At 29.6% G+C, this 17054-nt stretch overlaps 1 protein-coding gene across 1 annotated transcript; it reads right to left on the bottom strand.

Annotated features, from left to right (window-relative positions):
* Positions 1 to 7542: 7542 nt before the first annotated feature.
* Positions 7543 to 15970, bottom strand: LOC123271536 (nuclear receptor-binding factor 2-like). Its single transcript, XM_044737882.1, has 3 exons — positions 15865 to 15970; positions 8484 to 8731; positions 7543 to 8423 (listed from the first exon to the last, which is right to left on the bottom strand). Exons 1-3 carry the CDS (start codon positions 15886 to 15888, stop codon positions 7946 to 7948), a joined length of 750 nt encoding a protein of 249 aa, XP_044593817.1. The 5' UTR covers positions 15889 to 15970; the 3' UTR covers positions 7543 to 7945.
* Between the last annotated feature and the right edge of the window lie 1084 nt (positions 15971 to 17054).

Genomic DNA, 17054 nt, shown 5'->3' with positions numbered 1-17054 from the left:
TCTTTGATATGATAATTTTGTTTATTACTCAATAAATTCGTGACGCTATTAAAAATTTTACCCTAAACTACAAAGAAAGAAATTCATCTAGCTTTAATTCAACCAATGAATTCTAAGAGTGCCTTAAGATTTTATAAGCTGTTGTATTTTTATAGTTAATTTTACAATATTAAATTTTTCAGTGCAATTTTCACGTAATCAGAAACGAAATTATGAATATCTATCTCTTCAGCTTATGCTGAATTGGTTTAATTGTAGAAGGCGACTTCTCTTCATGTTTCCATGCCCTTCAGCGCATTGAGACAATATTTTTTTCTTTGAATTTTATTATTTTGTAATATGTTGTAACGTTCTAAAATTTTGGGTCTTCCATATAACGACTTTTAATAATTTTTAAATCCCAGGTTAGCCTCGTTAGAGAGTCGATAGACCCCAGTTGGGCCAGTTGCTAGGCTTCTTCTTAAATTTTGAAGTTATTGTAGGGTTCAATTAAATTAAAATGCAAGATTTCGATTAATTAAATATATTATAAAAATTCAAATAAACTGGGTGGAGTCAGTCGGTCTCCGGACGTACGTCCGGGGCCTAAGATGTTTATTGGCTGACTGACTTCTCTGGATCTGCATCCAGTACAATAATAAAAACAATGATAAAAATGCAAACACTGCGTCTTAGGTTACTCTATGGTAGAATAGTCGTCGAAGTCCAACTCTCACACTGACGGTTAGGCTGGAGCTCGATGACACTGTTTTCGGAAGCGATTTCCGTTACCTTACGAAGCAATTAAAATTCTAAGAACTTTTAATATTTAATATAATAAATTCATTTTCGTTAATTTGTAAATTGAAATTTAGTGGGAACGTTACAATGTTGATTCCGGAACACCGAACTCAGCAAGAATTTCAGCTCGAGTTTTGCCACTCTTAAATGAATTAATTATTTGAAGCTTTTTGCTTAGAGAAAATGCTTTGAGTTTACGTTTCGACATTTTGATTACACTCTGGGTGAATGACATTGAGCAACTATTGTACGACTAACGAATATACAAGCAATTTGCTATAATTTGCTCAAATATAGAGGTTTTGGCGTCAATAATAACTTTTACTTGCAGAGGTTTTCATTTATCACGTATGGAGGTTTTAGAGAGTAAAACGAATGGGACTCGATAATTATTTTCATTTATCCACACTGATAAAAAAATTGACTTGACTTAAGAGCCAAACTCTTGAACCAAGAATTCCATTTTGAAGAAAATGATTTTCTTGAATCAAGAGAATACATTCTTGACTCAAGAAAATTTTCTTAGACCAAGAATAATTTCTTAGCTCAAGAATTTATTCTCTTGACTCAAGAAAATCATTTTCTTCAAAATGGTATTCTTGGTTCAAGAGTTTGGCTCTTGAGTCAAGTTAATTTTTTTATCAGTGCAGTTTTTTCACTTACCCAGTTGTCACTTACCAAGGTTCGACTGTATTAATAAGAACGATTCCGATGTGACATCTTTGGGAAACAGAAACCTCTAATAGAAGTAAAAATATGATTAAAAAGTTTGAAAAATTTAAAAGTGCATGCCTCATAACGCTCATTTATTTTTTAAGAAAAAAATGAACTGTATAATTCATTTTTAATAGAAAAAAAAATTAATTAAGTAATTTTGTACAGTATTTTCTAATTTTATTAATTATTGGCTCCCATTTTCCTTGTCAGTTTAAAAAAATCTAGTAGTAAGATTGCTTGATGTCATTTTAACTTAATTAAGTAGCCCTATAGTTCTCACGTGAGAGAAATAAGAAAAGTTCTTTTGTTTTTGTACGTGTGTATCATAGTGAATTTTAATAGGCATATCAAGTTAGCAGTGGCAGAGCCCATCTTGGACGGTCATTATTATTGATTTCTCGGAATCTAAACAAGCAACAATATTCTAAATAGAGCAACTAATTAGCAACAAAAAAGCAACAAATTTAGGACCACAAATAAATTTTGTTGCTTGAATAATAAGTCAATGCCTGATGGACGAGTCCATGCTAGCTTGATAGACCTAATTTTAATAAAAATTCATTAAAAATTAAACCTACGGAAACTAGGCTATTGCTATGAAATAAGACACAAGTTCATCGAATTCTGAAACTAATAAAGAAAGCCTGGTCTCGATAGCTAATAAAGAAAGCCTGATCAGTGATCTTTAATTGATCACTCAATGATCATTCATTGATCATTTAGGATTCATCAATTGATCATTGAATGTTCATAAATTGATCGCTGAGTAATCTCGAAGTGATTAATCGCTGATTTCCGTGATTAATAGGATACCTGTCAGTGATCAATGATTGATTAGCTCGTGATAAAAAATTAATCACTCGATGATCATTAACTGATGACTCAGAGGTAATTAATTGATCATTGAGTGATTGTTAATTGTTCACTTAATGATTACTAATTGATCGCGTAATGATCAATGATTAATCACCGTATGATCTCTCAGCGATAAAAAATTAATCTCTAAGTGATCATTGGATAATTTCTTACAAAATCACTAAATCATTAGATAATTTCTAAGCGATCACGTGCTGATTTTGTTGCTTGTCTTCCAACCCAAAGTGGTTGAGATAGTGCTTTACTTTTAGCACGTCAAAGTCAGGCAATTTTATAATTTTAATTTTAATTATATTTTTAGATAATGATTTCATGATTAATCATAGTAAAATTTAATTTTAATTAGCAAGAGAGCTTGATTGCCAATCATCAAGCCATCAATATGTTACAACCAAAAATTTATCAATAGAGGTCGCAAAAATAATTTTTTGACATTTTTCCGTATTGTCTTCATACAGTGATCAATTAGCGATCTCTGGCTGATCTCTTGTTAATCTATGGTAGACTCATAATTGATCAGTTAGTGATCATTTATCAATGATAGATCAACTCGAGATCAATCATTGATCACTTATTGATCACGTAGTGATTGAGTATTGATCAGTAATTGATCAATCCATTTTTGTAGGAGTTCTCCGCAATATTTTTTTCAAAACATTTTGTTTTTTTCTTTTTTTTATTAACATGTTTAGGTACTTCTGGCCAAATGCGAAAATTTCAGTGGAAATGCCCAAACAAAGCTCCTGCTAACAATTCTATGAAAATCAAATTAAATCATCTGCCCCTAAAATATCTCAGAAAATGCCTAAACACAGCTCCTGTTAAAAGCGGAACTCAAAATTCCAATTTTAAAAGGTTCCTCACGGAAATTTAATTTTAACACACCCTAATCTATATATATAGTATTATAGTGTAACAGGGAAAATCGAACTTCCCGGGGTCATTATCGACCACTTAATTAACGCACGGTAGGTCAGGGCTTTTCCTTACCTTTCGATTTTTGACAAGTAGTTTCGACTTGTCACCGGGCGTGCTAATCGAAAGTCCCCACTACTGTCCCCGTAAAATAAAGCGGGGCATAACAATAGGAAAGTTCGAGAGCCGGAGTTGGAGGGTTATAAAAGAGCCGACAGGAGGGACATCGAGGCTTTTTCCCTTCTGGAAGCCAGTGGCCTTTTGCCCTTGTGAATCAGTGACCTTGTTGAGATCAGTTTAAGTCAATAGAGTGCAAATTTGGACGTCGAGAATAAAGAGCAACTGCAGAGGGAGTTATCGGGAAATTTTTGGAATTGGACAACCCTGCCGCACCCTGGTTCAAGACGACAAGACGCCAAGCAGCTAAGCCCGCCAAGTTGGATCGGAGTATCAGTCGTCGTTGAATAAAACAATAATTGAGCCTCCAGGTATTTTCGATTATTGTAGACCAGATTTGATTATTGATTTAATTAAGAAGCTGAAATAATTAAATTTAATTTCTCGAGCGGTCATTTTTATATTAGCGAATTCGTACTTTAGTTTTTATTGTCAAGGTCAATTAGTTAGTTTTGTCGCTGAACTTTTATATTGAAAATTAAATTTAATTGATTAATTGTTAATTTATTGGTAGAGAATTTATTAGTAATTTATTATAGGCCTGTTGGCTATAATAAATTAATTTTAGTTAAGAATTTTCAAGACAAAGTTTGAATAAGAAATGAAAATGCGTAATTAAGTTAGTGAAGGTCATTCTATAATGTTCTACGGTTCTAAATTTTGTTGAGACGCTTTAGAATTACAGTAGTTGGATTTAAGAAATTGTGTTAAATTAAATTTAGGCCGGTGGGCTAAATTTAATTAATTTAGTTAATTTAGCGAATGTATTTATTGAGAAATTTAGTGAATTTAGAAAATGATTACCGAACTTGTTAAGAAAATTATGTAGTGAACTTTGTTAAAGATTATTTAGTGGAGATCAAGAAATGAAATAAATCAGTGGGTTTAGTAGAATAAATTGATTGATAACTTTAGTAGAAAATTTGGTTAAGTAAGTTGGAAATGAATTTAGTTAAGAAGATGTATTAATGAATTCAATGAATTAAAATCGAAGGTCGGAATTTTGTGTTAAGTAATTATTAGGCGTAATTTTGGTAATTTTGGAAAATGCGAAGTTTTGAGATTCAGTTTTATTGGTAATTAAGATGTATGAATAAAGTAGAGAACTCTATAGAATGAAGTTAGCGTCGGTGGACGATTTTATATGGAAGTTAGGTAATTATGGTATTATATGGTATTCCGTCAGGTAGACGAGGTTGTTTATGTGAAATTAGTTCAGATAATTGAATAATTAAGAAGTTTTTATTGGGTAAATTATGTTGTTTGTTATTCCGTCAGTTGGACGAGGGTTTAAGAAATTAAGGGGTCTACCCTCTTTAGAATTTTGAAAAAATCGAATTTTTTTTTTTGTATTTTTCGAAAGTATACATATTTAAAAGTATCATACTAAAAATTTATAAAGATCCGAGCAGTCTAACTGTACTTTTGGACGACGTTTACGTAGCTACCTGAGCGCGCTAATATGCGGACCGCTCGGAGCGGTACGGCCTACCTGCCTTTGTATTCATTGGCAGCTGCAACCTTTTTCAGGTATACTGACAAATGTACAATATTATAATATACTATCCATACTGAAAATTTTCATTTATGATAGGTTATTCTCGAAGGATACCGTTCCATTAGAATTTCTCCCTATATTAGTCGTGTTTGAAATTTTCAACCGTCAGTATCTGTGCTCGTGATTACCGAAATGGATAAGAAAAGTGTGAATCAAACTGCCAAGTGGAGACGTCCAGGTTCGAAGCCGAAAAAGCGGAAATTTCATGGAGTGCTTCCACATGACCACGAGGCAAATACAAGTTATGCTAGTGCATCTGCGTCGAAGTTACAACAATCGGAAGATACCAGTTTCGACGTACACGTGGATCAAACGTCGGGATACAGTATTATACAGTTTTTCCTAAATTGTCGCTATCAGATCAAGTTACTGCAAAGCATGCGAGAAAAAGAAAGGAACTGAGAAAACGATTGAATATGCAGCGTGGTACGAAACGCACAAAAGAGACTGTAGTGCTAATCACTCTGGTAGTGCTGGAAAAATGGAAGTTGACGGTGTATGTGAAATGTTTTTGCAATCTTTAGAAAAATTTTCTGTGCGTTATGGTTTTTACATCGGAGATGGCGACACGAAGACTTTCAAAATGCTGCTCAATACACAACCGTATGGCGAAGATTTTATAGTAAAAAAGTTGGAGGCTAAAAAAATTCTTACACAGGCAAGGAAAGCTGCAAAGAAGGACGAGAAAAAAAGCCCAGTGAAAAAAAGTGCAGCAAAAACAGTTGTCGTGAAAAAAAGAAGAATCGTCGTAAAAAAAATTCCTGCTGTAAAAACTCAGGATTTAACGATAAAATTGATGAAAGAACTATCAAGAAACTATGGTTTAGCGATTCGAAGACATCCCGATTCCGTGGAAGAAATGCGCAAAGAGATCTGGGCAGGATTTTTTCATAAGATTTCAACTGACAGCAATCCACAGCATTCATACTGTTCTGAATCCTGGTGTAAATACAAGATAGCTGTAAAAGATAACTCCGTTCATAAATTCAAACATCCTCCTGCCCTTGCTCAAGATGTTCAAGAAGTTTTAAAACCGATCTACGACGATTTGACAAAACAAGAACTGCTTGAAAGATGCCTCGGTGGCAACACGCAGAATAATAACGAATCTTTCAACAACTGTGTCTGGTCAATGGCTCCCAAACACATCTTTTGCGGAAAAAAAATTGTTGAAATAGCTTGTCAAACAGCTGCTTGTATTTTTAACGAGGGATTTCATCCAGTATTAAAAATCTTGGAAGTAATGGGCGTCAAAATCGGCCCGATCGCCGCACAGTTTGCTGCTGACTGTGACAGAACGCGCATACGAGTTGCAAACCGCCGCAGCACCGATGCCTCTAAGGAAGCCAGAACGAAACGAAGGCAGACTATTTTGGATGAAAATGAGCACTATGAAGAAGATGAAGGCATAATGTATGGTGCAGGCATCGCTGATTAGACGTAAGTAAGATTTTTTTACGATTTTTCGTTACAGAAAACTTTAAACGCGTTTTTCTCGGAATGACGTTTTTGGACGGCTTGTTGATAAAATCTCCGAAACTATTCAACCGAACCTTACCAAAATTTAACCACATGTTCTTGATGACTATAGCTATCGCGCATATCATACGATTTTTGAAATTTTGAGTTTAACTATTTATTTTTGGCAAAGAACGACGGAAAAAATTTTTGAAAAAAAAAAAAATCGTATGATATGCGCTATAGCCATTTACTTACTGAATCTAAAACTATTTTTTTTTTTTTTTTCAGATCATCCATTCCAGATATTTCATCAACAGCGCACACTCATCTTTTTTTTTGGACCAGTCTTCTCCCTCATTTTTATGTATAAAAAATGATTAAAATAAATATAAAAAAAATTCTCTTGTGTAATCAAATAGTGTATTTTTTAGGCCTAACACTTTTTATGTCCATATTTATGACGTATACCGGTCAAAAAAATTCGTGAAAATAGCCTTATCTTTGCCCGTCTAAAGAGGGTAGACCACTTAATGATATTTAGTTGTAAGTTTTGGCAAGTGCCTGCGTAGGTGAGAGGTTCTCACAATTTAGTGATTGATAGGTTAATTTTAAGGGCAATATTTTAAGAAATTTTGTTAGAATTAAATTGTTTATATTGAATAAATAATTGAATTATAAATTGTTAATAATTGTTTCTCAGCATTACTTTTACAGCCTTTCTCAACTTCTCACGACCCGATCTTTCCTTCTCATGCTCCCCGGTTTCTGGGACACCGAGTATAAAATCCCAGTGGCGCCCTTTTCAAAGAGGAAAGGGGTGACCAATTGGACAAGGCTAACCACCCCGTTACAATAGTATTTTTTTACCTTAGAATTATGGCGCCACTAAACCAAAGCAGAGTTTTCTGTTTTTTATTATTTCGTTCTTTGTATTGTATTTTAATCAATTTTATTGTGGAAAATGAGATTATGAGGCGTACGCTTTTAGATTTTCCAAACTTTTTTTTACTTGTGACGGCAAAACACTATGAAGTTTTTAAAATGCTAAAGAAGTTGTATACTTCTTTTCAAAATGTTTATTATTCATTGTTTTACAACAATTCTTCACTGCTACAATCCGTTGTCACAATAAAAAATATTTCTTTTGTTGTAAAATCTTTACAAGGGAGCGTATTAAAAGTAGGGCAGACTCACATTTCATTTTCTTATCCGATATACAATAATTCATAAACTACTGTCGATTAATTTTCTGTTTTAGCTTTGTACAGCATTTAAATAAAAAAAAAAAAAAAGAAATCTGCTACTTTATGCTTCACAACAAAAAATTATAAGTTATATTTACAAATCTTTTATAATCTATCACTTTTATACACAATTTATTCAACTGTTACTTATCAGCGCGGAAAAAGATAAAATTGTTGCAAATTCGAAAAAAAAATCAAATTTATATTTTCTGAACTTTTAAGAAGATGAAAAATCAAACAAGGGCATTTCTAAGGGAGCCAAAGGAGGCAATGGAGCCAACCTTAGAGAATGTCCTTCATTTAAAGACATTTCATCAGTCACAGCAGCTGAAACAGTTTGCAACCTTTGTGTCAATTGTTTAACCTCTTGTTCTTTAGCTTCAAGTTGACTAAGTAAGCTTTCAACAAGAGATCTTAATTGTGAATTAACAGTCCGCAACTCTTCAATAACAGTGACGGTATCTTTAGGATGTTTAAACGCTTGGTCATCGTCAGGCAATGGCATAAGACTCAGCAAGGTGTCTTGCTCTTCTATAGTTTTATAAATAGCTTGTCTCAGCGATCCATCAAACTTATCTGTTTCTGCAGAAGCTGTCGATCCTTTGTCATTGTATTTGATTGCATCTTTCTTCAAATGATTTTTTTGCTGAATTTCTAGAGTATTTTTGTACTCGTCGTATTGCGCTTGTTTCATTCTAAAATACAAACAAATTAGCTTTATTGAAGAAAATGAAATATAAACAATTTAACTTCACCTCACAACGACAGCTTGTCTTTTATAGTAGTCACTTTGCAACGCCAATGATTCTAGTGCAACTGCGGAATGAATAGATGACTTTGAATTTTTAAGTGATGACTCGAAACTTTTTATTATTCCCAAATTTGCACTCAGTTGGCTGTGAGCTTTTGCAAACAGGTCAGCTACCTCTTCATAGCAATCAGCCGCTTCTTCAAATTGTCTTTTCTGCACAAGGGAATCTCCTCTTCTGAGCTTCTCATGAGCCTAAATCAAAATTACTGTTTAAGTATAATTACGTTAAATCTTTTTGATGAAAATTAATTTAGCCGATATTTGATAATGTTTTAAAATTTTTGTATGAGATAAACTATGCAAAGAAAGAAAGATTCACTTGAACCAAGAAAAAATTTTTTTCAGCTGAAGTAGGTGGCGCTGCTTCCTTAAAGTATCTAAAAATCTTGATCAAATATAAAAATTTCTTGTATCAAGTATTTATGATAATTTGAATCAAGAAAAATTACTTCCACCAAGAATAGAATTTCAAGAAAAATTTTTACTTCGGCCAAGGCAACTTAAGGGGGTAAATACGTGTACAGGCTTAAAAAAATTCAATTTTTTTTTTCTTATAAATCGCTTGTAAAATTATTCAACAGTTTAGGTTGAAAATTTCAAGTCAAAATTTCTATTCGTTCAAAAGTTATAAGCGATTTAGTAATTACTTTAATACTATTTTACATTAACTTTTTCTGTCACTTTTTTTTCAAACGCGTTTTTCTCGAAACGAGTTTTTTCAAAACTGCGTGCAGTCTAGCTCAAAGAGTTTTAAACCAATCATCTTGCGATATGGCTTATAATTTTCTTTACATAATTACCTTGAATATGAATCTCAATCAAAAGCGATATTTTTATTTAAACTATGTTTTTTTCAATAAACAATGTATGAAAAAGTGGTAAAAAATCACGACTTAATTTCACAGCCCTCTAAAAAATGCAAATTTTTACTTTTTTTGTAGAATTGAGGTTTATATGGAAGATACACATATAAATGAAATAATTTTTCTGTCCCATTGATTTCAAATAAAAATTGTGGCTTCCATACTGCACACAGACTGCTAATTCGGATGACAACCTACGATGTGTATCAGCTGATATCTCCGCTATTTGTTAACTTAAGTTGTTGTTTAATACGAAAAAATACTCAAATATATGGGGTATTCCATGCCAAATTGACCACTTTTGAACTCGACCCCTTTAGATTTAGCTGAAACTTTATCATTCTTTTCTACTCTTTAAAAAACATTTTTGAGAATTTTTTCAAATTTTTTTGTCCAACCCAAAAAAAGTTTTGAATTTCCCAAAAAAGTGGCTTTTTATTTTCAAATAGCCATAACTTTTTTAGACATTGACCTTTGGGTACCTTTTTTTTTTTTAAATTTTTGTTTTTGAATGAATTTTTCGAAAAAATACACCAAAAAAATTAAATATGATCAATTCTATAAAATAATCGGTTTTTTCGAACAAAATCGTTATTTTTTCAAAGTTGGCCACTTTTTTTTTTTATTTTTTATTTTTTTTTTCTCAAAAATTAATTTGACAACTATTCCCGCTCATCCCGGGCGAGCCGATTTTTTTTTATATTTTTTTTATTTAATTGAAAAAAAAAAAATTTTATTGTTTCAGAAAATTTGACAATTTTTTTTTCAATTAAATAAAAAAAATATAAAAAAAAATCGGCTCGCCCGGGATGAGCGGGAATAGTTGTCAAATTAACTTTTGAGAAAAAAAAATAAAAAATAAAAAAAAAAAGTGGCCAACTTTGAAAAAATAACGATTTTGTTAAAAAAAAACCGATTATTTTATAGAATTGATCATATTTAATTTTTTTTGTGTATTTTTTCGAAAAGTTCATTCAAAAACGAAAATTTTTTAAAAAAAAAGGTACCCAAAGGTCAATGTCTAAAAAAGTTATGGCTATTTGAAAATAAAAAAGCCACTCCCGTGTAAAAAAAAATCGTCTTAAAATTGTCGTTCGTTTAAGTTCTTAAACGTGACACAAACCAAGACTATTTTAAGACTCTTTTGACGTCAAAAAAAAAAAATTCCGAGAGCAGATTTTTGAAATTTTGGTTCTCGAATTTGTTGTGAAAATTAATTTTTAGACATTTTTTAGACGATTTTACGACTTTCTAATCGCAATATTTTTGAGTAAGATGTTTTTAAATTTAATTTAAAATTGTTAAAAAATTATCATCCGACAATTTTAAGACTTTTTTAAGACGTTCCGTTTTAATGTTCCGGGGCTCTGTCGCTGTTAGCTCATCTTAAAATAGTCTCTAAATTTTTTTTTAGGATTTTTTTAAGACTAATTTAAGATTATTTTAAGACAATTTAAAGACGCTCCATAATAATTTTCCGGAGCTGTCATTGTGATATCTTAAAATAGCCTGGAAATTTTTTAATAATTTTTTTAAGACTATTTTAAGATTTTTTCAAGACGATTTTAAAACTATTTTAAGATTTTTTAAAGTCTTAAAATTGTCGGATGATAATTTTTTACCAATTTTAAATTCCATTTAAAATCATCTTACTCAAAAATATTGCGGTTAGAAAGACGTAAAATCGTCTAAAAAATGTCTAAAAATTAATTTTCACAACAAATTCGAGAAGCAAAATTTCAAAAATTTGCTCTCGGAATTTTTTTTTTTGGCGTCTTAAAAGAGTCTTAAAATAGTCTTGGTTTGTGTCACCTTTAAGATCTTAAACGAACGACAATTTTAAGACGATTTTTTTTACACGAGCTTTTTTGGGAAATTCAAAACTTTTTTTGGGTTGGACAAAATTTGAAAAAATTCTCAAAAATGCTTTTCAAAGGGTAGAAAAGAATTATCATATAACGTTTCAGCTAAATCTAAAAGGGTCGAGTTCAAAAGTGGTCGATTTGGAATGGAATACCCCATATGTATAAAATAACCTGATAGTTTCAATAAATAATATTAATTTTTTATACTTTAAAAAAATTAGTGAAAATCAGCATGAAAACAGCTTTCTACACGTATTTCCCCCCTTAACGAAAATTTACTTGCCAAGAATTTTGTTCTCTAGTCAAGAAATCTCTCTTTCTGGGTGGCAAAAAAAATTAGAAAAAAAAATGACGTAGAAATTTAAAAAAATTAAAAACGCAATTTTTTAAAAATAATTTTTTGAAAGAAATTTGTTTGCTAAATCAAGTTAAAAAATGTTCAAATGACTGCTAACTTTAAAGTCATATCTTTTTTTTAATAAATTGGAATATAAGAAAATACTTTGTGATTTTTTAAAAACAACACGGAAAAAAGAAAGAGGGAAAGATTATATTATAAATAATCATAAGTTTCGATTCAAATTTAAAACTAGAAAAATTGCAGTTTGCAATAAAATTTTTAAAATTCAAACTTTGAATGTTAATTTTCACAACTTTAAATTTAATATTGACGTTTTACAATTTAATCCTTACAAAATCTGTAAAAATTACGATCTAAAACTAATTTTTCTATTTCTTCTATGAAACGCCACGTTACACTATGTATTATAATTTTTCTTTTTTTTTTTTTTTTCCGTGAATGAACACATTTTACCTACAATAAGTTTTTTTTTTATTTTGAAAAATCTGTGGCTTGGTAAATTAATTGACTTTTTCGCTTTCATTTTTTTAACTTTCACGCAGAAAAAAATTACTTATAAATATTGCATAAATTATGATGTCAACTTTACATTTTTAAATACTGTTACATTTGCAAAGAAAACCTGTTGAATATTCAGATATGAATATCTGAACAAAAACAGTTTCACTGTAAAAAATTGCGCCAAGTACACGTTCACAACTTTTGATTTACAAAAATACCATGGAGAAATTATCACTTTACAAAAAGATGTAAAATCGAAAAAATACAGACCAAGTAGCCGTTATGATTTTTAATAATTGAAAAAATTTTGTGGTAAATTTAACAATTAAAAACAATTTTTTAAACGTATTTGGCGTGCGTCATTGAGTACCCTAAATTTTTTCACGTTTGATAACTAAGGCCAAAGAACTGATGTGAAAAGCGATTTTTGGGACAATTCTTTCAGCCCCTCCTCACCAAATCATTGACCCTACTGATGATATTTTGATGCAACCATATGAATCTATAAGTTTTGAACAGCTCGATCGATCGGATCGAGATAAGTGGCGATCCAAAGAGTATCATTGCCATTAAATTTGGTGAAAATTTGAATCGATTCGGTTCGCTAAATTTTGAGAAATCTCAAAAATAAAATTTTCAAAAAATGGTTTTTTTGGAATAACTTTTAAACGACTTCACTAGTCAATTTCAAAAACTTATCCGCTCTTAAACTCGAAATACTACATCTATTGCCGTCAGTCCCGTCAAAATCGATTGATTCATTCGGGAGTTATCAAAAACGAAAAATTTCGAAAAAAGTGCATTTTTTATATAACTTCGACATTTCTTATTGGATCGTTTTTGATGAAAAAAAAAAATAATTATTGGAGGATTATGATTAAAATTGAATTTCTCTTGACGAGATAGGAAACTTGATTTTTAGGTGCTAGTAGATCTAGGCCTAAGGAAAAGAACAGGAGTTAAGATAATTATTAAAATACTGACGGTTGAAATAAATGAGTTATCTGAGTGATATTGTGACGTTATTACAATACATCTGAAAAAATTTGGGGTACTCAATGACGCACGCCAAGTACGTTTAAAAAATTGTTTTTAATTGTTAAATTTACCACAAAATTTTTTCAATTATTAAAAATCATAACGGCTACTTGGTCTGTTTTTTTTTTTTAGATTTTACATCTTTTTGTAAAGTGATAATTTCTCCATGGTATTTTTGTAAATCAAAAGTTGTGAACGTGTACTTGGTGCAATTTTTTACAGTGAAACTGTTTTTGTTCAGATTTTACATCTTTTTGTAAAATGAAAATTTCTCTTCGGTTTTTTTGTAAATCAAGAGTTGTGAACGTGTACATGGCGCATTTTTTTACAGTGAAACTGTTTTTGTACGGATAATATATTATAATTGCAATAATAAAATTATTAGTGAAATTTTGAAATTTGAATTTTCGCGCGCTTTTTAAAATAATAAAAATTTTTAGTAATAACTTTTAATTTCGCATCGTTTTTAAAAGAGAAAAAATAATAATTACTATTATTATTATTATTGTTTTGATAATAATAAAATTTTAATTGAATTTTTGAATTTAAATTGCCGCGCGTTTTTTAAAATCATAGTTATAATAATTCATATTAGTCATTGCGCTGTATTTACTCAATATTACTTCGACTGAGAGCCAGTTTTTCAATTATTTAAATAATAATATTAATAATTATAATAATAATGATAATTATAGAAATATTTCCATAACAATTGTAACACTAATGATAATAATATACAAATAATGTGAATAATAAAATAATGAAACGTTGAATAAAATAAAATTGTATTTAATCATTTTACAAATGCCCGAAATTAAATAGTAAATGAATTTAAATTTGAATTAACCGCCTAATTTGTTAGACTTGCTGGAGCAGAAATCTGGAGCAGAGTAACTATCTGGAGAGGATCTCAGACGCCAAACGGAAACGGACTAACTGTGATACTACACAGTAGTATACTATCCGCAGAAAATTAAACTGTACCAACTTCGAAATAAAAAATTCGACCGAAATTAGTAAAATCTCTCGTAGAATCGAAAAACGGGGGAGCGAAAATTTTATAAATTAGGATAACGCTAAATAATGAAAAAAACAATATAGTTTTTGGTGTTTTACAGAAAGAACTAATAATTAAACTATTTAAAGCGAGTGTAAAGTGTTGATATGAATGTAGTAATAAAATAAATCGAGTTAAAAATATGGTGAGGTTATGTTGACATCTGACTCGAGAATAGAGGCACTGTAGCCTCACGCCTACACGTTCACACATATTACATATGTTGTTGAACGTGTACTTGGCTTGAGGCACTACAGTGCCTCCGGATGTCAAAATTAGACAATTAAATAATGTTATATGATTAAGAAAAATTATATTAATTGTTTAGGAGTAAAAATACTGAATAGCCCTAAGTGAACAGTGTGGAATGCTTTTGAAAATTGCTAAGAAAAAATATTTACTCGTCATTTTCTATAAAGAAAAATCTTAGTTAATGTAAAAAAAATTACTTATGATGCACGATGACGTTAAAAATTATTTAAGAAATATTTTAGAAAATAAAAAATGCTTTTTAATTTCTTGAGAATACAAAAAATTTCTCTTCTCTTAATTTACGAAAAATTAAACCATAGTTTAAATATTTTTAGAGCTTTCGGAAGAAAAAATGTTTTGTATAAAATTTCTGAGGTTACCCATTTTGCCCCCACCCCCACCGCTTATTTAATGTAAACTTACTTTTTCCAATGTAAAATTTACAAATTTTTAAATCTTAAATTTGTATTTTTTCTACGTAAATTTAACAGTTTTTCCACATCTGAAATTTATATTTTTTATCGTGTAAAACTTAAATTTATAAAACTCAACATTTTCACGTTGAAATTTTTTAACGTAATCATAATATTTTGAAAAATGTAAATTTGATAGTTAAGTTTTGAGACGATTAAAATTGTAAATTTCTTATTTCTTAATATAATTTTAACAGAACTATTTTTTTCCTGCAGTAGAATTATTTTTTTTAATTATTCAAACTGTCTTTTATTTCGAAACAAAATCAAAATCTAATTTTCACTGTTTTCAATTTTTTTTTAATCTATATTTTTTACTTCTAAGATTTTTTTTTCACGCTCAAAAATTCCCAATAAGAAAAATGATCACTAAGAAAATCTAAAGAAAACAGTTTAAAAGTCAGTATAATTGTTATTTAAAAAAATTTTTTTATTATAAACATTTTAAATTTAACATAAAATGCTTCATAAATTTTTTCTCACTTTTTCTTCTGATGTGATTGAATTATTAATTAAACTTATATGACTAATCAAAATTACGTATCATTTCACGTAAATAATTTTTCATGTCTAACAAGAATAAAATTTTCTATAAAATACATATAAATATTTTTTTTATAATATTAAAGTAATAATAATTCTAAAAAAAGCAAATAAGATAAATCAACAATCACTCACACGAATTCGTGATTTATGTTATACAAAAATAAAAACAATAATAACGCAATCTTTTCTGTCAATACTGTGGTCTTATATTTATGATTTATTTATAAATATACGCATTAAAAAATAAAATTGAAAAAATTGTAATATTTCATAAAATTATGGATTATTTCACAGATTTGAAAATTTCTTTCAAACAAGCAAAACACTACAATATTGACTATTATTAAAATTAACTACAATAACACTTACTTCGTTTAAGATAGCATTCTCCATGACTGATCAGCTGATTGCAGAAACAAAATATACAATTTATTCAAAAGATATGATGTGACAGCAAATTTTCTTCACCATTGTATGAAAAGAAAGATCTTTACTTGCGCAATTACTGATATTTAAACAAATTACTGTTGTGTAAGTCGTCGGAACTCTGTCAGATGGCACTGATTATACTTATTTGAAGCCTCAACAGCGAAACACACATTAAAACTATAGGCAGAAGTCTATATATTTTCAGAAACTTCCCCTGATAGCCAGCGCTTTCTCAGTAAGTGTTGACTTCCAGCAGTTACGGTTAATTTATACATCAAGTTGGCGGTAATTCTTCACTCAACAACAGTTGTAAGCAAATTGACGGAAATCTACGGCCGCAACTTGAATACAAGTTAACAATCAAACTTGTAGTTAAATTTCCTTTCAACTCTACTACAATTTGACGGAAATACTTGTACAGCAAGTTTTGACGTCTATTTGCAGAGTAAGTTATAGGTAACTAATAGATAATCGCTCGCTTTGCCAACTCTTTCCGTCAAGTTTGCTTCAAATTGCGGATGTAGATTGACAGTAAGTTATAGGTAAGGTGGCTATCAGGGTCATTTTTTATTTAAGTTTTAGGAATTAAATTTAAAAATTACATCAAATAAAACGTACAAACTATTGCAAAAGTTTTATACTACCCAATTTAAAAATTTATCAAAAACGTAATTAGAAAAAATTAAATTTTTTAAAATACATTCTGTACTGCCCACTTTTAAAGCAAAATTTTTTATTTTAATTATGAAGAAAATACAAGCAGAAAATAGGTAATTATTTTGATGAAAATTAAGTTAGCTGACATCTAAAAATTTTTAGAATTTTTTTTATTGAAAAAATTATTACAAAAAAATAAAAAAAAATTTCATTTTTAAAAAACTTGAAAAACTATAAGTACGAGTTTTAAAAAATATTTTTTAGTTCTTATTTAATAATTAAAAAAAAAAATTAAAAACGTTGGCTAACTTTAGTAACATATTATTTTGTCTTTTTAAATTTAGTTAAAATTTATTTAAAAATTATGACACTAAAATCAGTTTGAAACTTCTGTAGAATTTTTTTACTAAATTTTTTTCACAATAATTTAATTGTTATAAAAATCTAAAAAATTGTTAGATGTCTGTTGATTT

This window comes from Cotesia glomerata, linkage group LG9 (assembly GCF_020080835.1).
Source record: "Cotesia glomerata isolate CgM1 linkage group LG9, MPM_Cglom_v2.3, whole genome shotgun sequence".
Taxonomy (NCBI): domain Eukaryota; kingdom Metazoa; phylum Arthropoda; class Insecta; order Hymenoptera; family Braconidae; genus Cotesia; species Cotesia glomerata.
This window is presented reverse-complemented; position numbering and strand designations above follow the sequence as displayed.

Bases quoted from the DNA above. Each gene is read 5' to 3' on its own strand.
- LOC123271536 (XM_044737882.1), bottom strand. From the start codon at position 15,888: ATGGAGAATGCTATCTTAAACGAA. The intron at 8,732-15,864 runs GTAAGTGTTATT...ATTTTGATTTAG, and splicing joins AGAATGCTATCTTAAACGAA to GCTCATGAGAAGCTCAGAAG. The intron at 8,424-8,483 runs GTGAAGTTAAAT...TTTGTATTTTAG, and splicing joins AGACAAGCTGTCGTTGTGAG to AATGAAACAAGCGCAATACG.